The sequence below is a fragment of the Beauveria bassiana genome (genome assembly GCF_000280675.1).
Source record: "Beauveria bassiana ARSEF 2860 unplaced genomic scaffold BBA_S00004, whole genome shotgun sequence".
NCBI classification, from domain to species: Eukaryota; Fungi; Ascomycota; class Sordariomycetes; order Hypocreales; family Cordycipitaceae; genus Beauveria; species Beauveria bassiana.
Window position 1 is genome coordinate 59,397 of NW_007930839.1, and position 6,214 is coordinate 65,610.

Here is a 6,214-nt window from a genome sequence, read left to right on the forward strand (position 1 = left end):
AAAAAAGGAAAGGGACAAAAAAAAGGCTTTTAGCTTGCTCAGCAAGATGAAGAATAAGCCCCGTCTCTTGATTGCTCGGGAAACGGAGTGTGGTTTCGTGGTAGGGAATAACTATTCCGTAGAGACAAATGGGAGGAGATGAAGGAAGCCCCAGGTCAGTGCAAACATGCGACTTGTCTCGGTTTTTCTTTTACGACGAATCGAGTGGAAATCCGGGGACGCCGGTAGCAAGAAGAAATGAAGGCGCGGTCGAGGCGTTGATGCTATCAAGCTAGAAGGACCGAGAACGAGTACTCGGTCGACTCGTTGATGAAAGGAAATGAGGCTTCCTAGTCAGTATCCAGGCAAGAGGGATGAGGTATGGGAAGGTTACAGGCTACAGCAATGTCGTTGTGGGTAATGCCCTGATTTCCAGCAGCACTCTTTCGTAGGTTACAGCGGCAGTTTTGTGAGTTATAGCGGCCTAAAACATTAGGTATAGCACCGTTGCCCTATAATCCACGCCTAAACCCGCCCAAGTCAGACTTGTTTCAGGAGCCAGCAGGGGCTCAGCCTGCTGGAACTTTCCCCAGGCTCCCCCGCCCCGGCAACCCCACAGCGGCCTCTTCCCCGGACCGCCATCTATTAAGGTACAGTCTTAGGAATGCACGAAACCGACGAGTGCAAGCGAAAATATCAAGTATTGGTAAGGGATGTCCGTACAAAGTAATGAAATTATGCTGCCACAGGATTTCGTCTCAGACATTGCCTATCCGTCTTGCCGTACTCTACATTATGTCTTTCCTCGCTGCAATCCTCAAGTCTGATGCTCGCCGGATGCAAGCAGAGGTACGTTGTACGTTGAAGAAGCCCAATCCTTTTTCGCTCCACAACACGCCCCCCCTCACCCCCCCTCCCCCCTAGGTTAATTACTCTTGGGAAACGCTGCCTAAACCCAGGCCGTGGACAGTACGAAGTATGGGCGACGGTGACTGTTGTTTTTGGTCATTTTTTTCTTTCCTGTTTTTTCCCCTAGTGACACCGTGAATCGTGTCTTGTCCAACCACACACACAATTCTTCTCCCCTCCTGATGCGCTGGTGCTTGAAGTCCAGCCCCAGCGCGGACTGTCCCTGCACCTTATCTGCCCCAAGAGCCAATGCCGTCCCTCTGTCGTCTCTCATCTGCAGAAGCAGTTTGCCCGTTCTCTTCTTTGCTGCTGGTCCAGTGCGCTGTGAGACCTGGGGTCGGTCAGGTTTGCCTTTGGGTGGCAAGATCGGGATGGATGAGCGCCGACCGGGATACTACATTCTTTCACGCGTAAAAAGAAATCAAAAAAATAAGAGAGACAGTTCAACAGTGACAATCTGACAATGTAACAATAGGTACAGCCCAGAAAAGCACATGCATCGAATGATGCAGGCCCTCCCTTCACAGCACGCCCCCACCCCCCTTCCCCTGTCCTTGTAGAACCCGGCTGCACGGGCACAACGCCAACAGGCTTGATTACCTGCCCTCCTTCCACCTTGGATCTACCTGCCGCTCCCGTCGTTTTTCGCTTGCCAGCCCGAGAGGAACATGCCAGTAATTATTAGAAGCTGCTTTTTCCTTTATTAATCCCACACTTCCTCCGCACCTCGTCCCCTCCCTCCCATTCTCTCAGACATCAAACAAGCAAAACGTACTGCGACATTGCGCCACCATTTCATTCTCTCCGTCTCTCCCTAAAGTGTACACGCCAAACCAGGGCAGGCATACGGATACAACAAGAACAGAAGCAGCAGCAAAAAAAAAAAAAAGACAAGACAACTAGACGCTTCATCGGCACATCTATATTCTCCGGCTCTTGCATCATCACTCAAACTACCCTCAGATCCCGTTGGGTCGCCTCTTGACCTTGTACCTATACGTCCGACCCGATCGTCCCCATCTCTCGCTCACACATAGCCGCCCCAAAGCTTGCCTCGGACCCAAATCATCAAGTCGCACCTGAAAGCACGCCAGACTCGCCATCCGGCCTGGCTTGAAATCAGCTGCATTCACTTGTCCTTCCCCAGACCTACCTAGGTTACACACCAGATTTGCTATATATACATACTTGCCTATTCGTACGTTGCCACTTCTGCTGCTCTCTTTCATCTTTTGCTACATTCACTGTTGCTGCCTTCCTATACCATACAAGCATTACTCGTCATTGAACTTGCATTCAGACTCTTGCCTAACATGTCTACTCTTTTTCAGCCAACTCCTATCCGCTTCATGATGCCTTCCGCTCAAGCTTCCGCGCCCTTGATGCACGCTCCCCAGAAGAGCGCCCTGCGAGTCCCCTCATCGCAAGATCTTTTCACCGGCATCAGCGCATCTCTGTCTTGCACCACTTCCAAGCGACCTGCCACGCCCAACCATCAAATCTTTGAATACGACTATACCGTTCCCGCACCGCCACCGCCCAGTCCCGTCAGCTTTCGACCGGACTGCTGGCCCAAGCCTGCCCGCTCATAAAAGGGCTGAGCGCAGTCGGACACCATGTTGTCGTCAACTTTTTTCTCTTCTTTACTCATTCATTACGAGCGTTGGGGACGATCCGTCCCATCTACAAACAGCTGGCAATCACACAGACAGCCAAATTTGGTTTTAATATGGTTCACTCATCGGCGTCACGGGGCATATCAAGGCAGAAAGATGGTATTTTAAACAAGAAGAGCAGTTGCAGGTGCATCGGCTCGAGCAGACTGTGCAAAGGCTGCGAGTTACAGGGACCACAGATATCATGTACGAGCAAATGTACGCAATAAGACAATCGAGATAATTGGCAGGTACAGCGATGTGATGTGCTCGTGATTATGTCCAATTCGAGACTCGGGAAATGTCGGTCAACTACGTATGCGTAACGCCCATGTGAGCTTTGCGGCAGCTGGTGATAAGAGCTGCCGTTGACGGAGTCGTGAACCAGATTAGGTGAAGCACTCCACTTCCGATATGATCCGATGCTGTAGTGGTGGTGGTGAGCTGCGCCAGCCAAACCTTGTGCCGCCGCCATTGCGGTCGCTAATTTTACAAGTGCTGCGCATTAACAAGTGCAAGTGCTGAAATCCAACAAGCGCTGCTCGGGCTGACCTTCACATGTCAGCCTGTGAAACGGCACATGGCGATCTCGGACGGAATCGCATTCTACGATCAGACCCCTTCGGCCGGGGTAAAAACGTCAGATGCTGCAGGGTACCAGCCGTCCTGTTAAGCATCATGTTCACAGTATCTATAAGTCGGGTTTCTGGTTATATTCGGCGGGCAAACGGAACATTAGATGAGTGCTGAGAGCATCTACGTAGCCACATATGATGGATGACACACTCTCACATGAAGATTCAGAGAGCAGCTGCGCGCCTGTCAAGTCTGCAAGTCAAATACTTAAAATATGAATGTAATCCTTGACGAGATTTCGAATGTTAAGTAATAATTAGCAGAGATGCTGTACATAGTTTTTGCACCATGGTGACGGCCCGGCCCACAACCACAACACCACTCAACGCGCCACGCACCAGCAAAGAACGCGTCGTCGGCGCGTCGCGTCCCGCCTCGTCATACTAACCGTCGCCTCCCAGCCAACCGATGAGGCTCCGCTTTCAATTTCGCGAGACAATTGCCCTTGTACAATCCCTTGTGCGATGCATCAATCTCTTCACATTGCAAAGCTTCAGATATTTGAGATTTAACTGAACTTTCCGTGCATTCATCTGCGACAAGCAACTGCGTCGACGCTGTCCTTGATAAAATTAACATTGCATCGAATATACTCGCACCTGCTTTGCACACCAACCTGTCTAGTATTCTGTCGTTCTTGCTCAATTCTCGGTCTGGCCATCAAAGATGCCTCGAGTAGCAAGAGCGAGAGCAGCCCACGGGGTCAAGCAGGGCCCTGCTCCTTCTATCGCCGCCTTCACCCGCATCTCCAAGAGCCAGAGCTTGTCCAACGCAACTGCCAAAAAGACCACTGTCGCAACTGGCCTGACGACGACCACGACGACTACGACCACGACCACGCCATCCAAGAAACGCAAAGCTTCGTCGCCTCTGGACAACGACGCCGGCGCGTACACCCGCCGCAACATTTCATTCAGTCCAAGTGATGAGGACGACGATGAGCAAGCTGCCCACAGATACGAGCATGTCGACATTTCCCAGCGCAAGAAGCGCGCCTGCAGACGCACAGAGCCCGCATTCTCTACAAATTCACAAAAGACTCAGGCCAAGGCGGCCTCTCCACCAACAACAACCACCAAAGGCAAGGTAGTCGCCAAGGCTCCTGCTTCGAGGAAGGATGCTGTACACCGCCCGACCGCCTCCACCGTCATCAGCAAGTCGCGGCAGGAGGCCAAGACTGGCCAGTCAAGGATCGAGGCCTTTTATACCAAGCAGCAGCAGGCCAAGTCAGCGGCCGACGATTGCATCGACGCCACCTTTCCGCCGCACCTCGCGGAGCTGGTGCGTCTGCACCGAGCATTCATCAAGACGGTTGTCATGCAGATGGCACATAGCCGCAGCAATGTGCCCCTCGACATTCGCGAACTGGCTCCCAACATTTCGCGCTCGTGGCGCAAGCGTCAGGTTACAGTTGAGGATGTTCGTCGGTGCGTGGCGATTGAGTCGTCCACGCAGCAAGGTGGCATCCAGTCGCCGTTTATTGTCGCCGACTACGGCAAGGGCAAAGTGTGCGTTGAGCTGCGCGCTGAATGCCATGGTGACGCTCTCAACCAGACACAGCTGTGCAAGCAGTTTGAAGAAAATCTCAGGAACATGTGCATGGAAAAGGCCACCGATCGAATGACGGATGTTGATGTGACGCTTGAGGGGCTTTCACTGGCAGAGCTTCCCCAAGCTGACCTGACAGACATGAATACGGGCGCCAAGACGGCGGCTCTACTGGCCAAGGGGCACAAGGCCTTGTTGGAGTTGAAAGGCGGCATCGCAGCAAAGCAGCACGAAAAGGAGATCAAACAGCAAGCCGCGGCGACGCCGCTTCTCAACACGGATGGGACCAAGATGGGCCTCCTCGACCGCATCCGACACAAGCAGCTGGCTGCCGCCAACGCGCCGCTTCCGCCGACTGGCCCCGAACTGCAGCGCCGCGCCGCGCTGAACCGAGTTGTCGACGTCGCATCAACAATCTCCATGCTCAGTCTCTCCAACCCCGCGTCTTTGCCCCGCCAAGCCTTTACCATGGTTGCCATTGTCGAGAAGCTACGAGACTCGCTGCGCGTACCCACGTCCAAGGAAGAGGGCATCGAGTGCATCCGTTTGATTGCAAAGGACATTGCGCCCGAGTGGCTCCGGATCGTGACCATTGGAGGGAGGGAGAATGTGGTGATTCAGAGAGGCGGCGAGCCAGTCAGCCGCGTGATTGAGGAACGAGTGCAAAAGCTCATGTAAGCGCACGAGTTATGAGCAGTCATGTCTGGCATATTGAACGAGGAAGATGTGGGCTGAAGAAGCAAGAAAATAATGGGGTTTGTTCTGTACCATTTTGCATGAAGCAAGGCGTTTGAGATTGTTCTTGTTGTTAATTCGAGATTGGAGTTGGGATATACCAAGGCATAGCTTAGTTGTTTGGAATAGAGAATGATGCAATTCTTCAGGTCCACGGTTCTCTGTCATGCAAGTGAGTACTATAGTCATACGGCATTGTGATAAGACAGAGGCGAGTATGCGAGCACACTAGATTGGCCGACACTCAGTCAGACCAGTCGAGATGTTGGTCATGAAGCGATATGAATCATGGCCATTGCATAAGCTTAATCCGGCATCTGATGTCGGCATAGCGGAATTCTAACGGTTCAAGGCCTGCGCGTGTCGTAATTCGACAAAACGGGCCTCACATCGGCTTCTTCGCAAACGGTGTGTCGTTCAGAGACGGCTACTTAACAGGTGTGTGGTGGGCGTCACCCACCGTTTTCGTCCGGGAATTCGCGGACTTTATTGGCTACCTTGCTGTCCCTGGATGTGCGAACAAGGAAGGAAAAAAACATCGGTCTTTTAGCCGGTGTAATTTTTTTTTTTTTCAAAGCATCGAAGCGAACCATTTTTTCTTCTTTCACTTTATTTGTTCTCGATTCTTATCAAGTCAGCCAACTAGTGGGATTGGCCCGGCACTTGGATGTTATCACCAATCGGCCCTGTTCCCATTTTGGAAACCCGAATGTGAGAGACAAACGTTGTTTGTGGTGTGAGTCCCGGGGCTG

The 6,214-nt window shown here is 52.3% G+C and overlaps 2 protein-coding genes across 2 annotated transcripts; both read left to right on the top strand.

The window, feature by feature from the left end:
• Positions 1-2,201: 2,201 nt before the first annotated feature.
• BBA_01803 (uncharacterized protein) lies at positions 2,202-2,480 on the top strand (the record flags this gene model as incomplete). The annotated part of the gene is made up of 1 exon (XM_008596900.1): positions 2,202-2,480. One exon carries the CDS (start codon positions 2,202-2,204, stop codon positions 2,478-2,480), a length of 279 nt encoding a protein of 92 aa, XP_008595122.1.
• Positions 2,481-3,845: 1,365 nt separating this feature from the next.
• BBA_01804 (DNA mismatch repair protein msh-2) lies at positions 3,846-5,405 on the top strand (the record flags this gene model as incomplete). The annotated part of the gene is made up of 1 exon (XM_008596901.1): positions 3,846-5,405. One exon carries the CDS (start codon positions 3,846-3,848, stop codon positions 5,403-5,405), a length of 1,560 nt encoding a protein of 519 aa, XP_008595123.1.
• Positions 5,406-6,214: the final 809 nt, after the last annotated feature.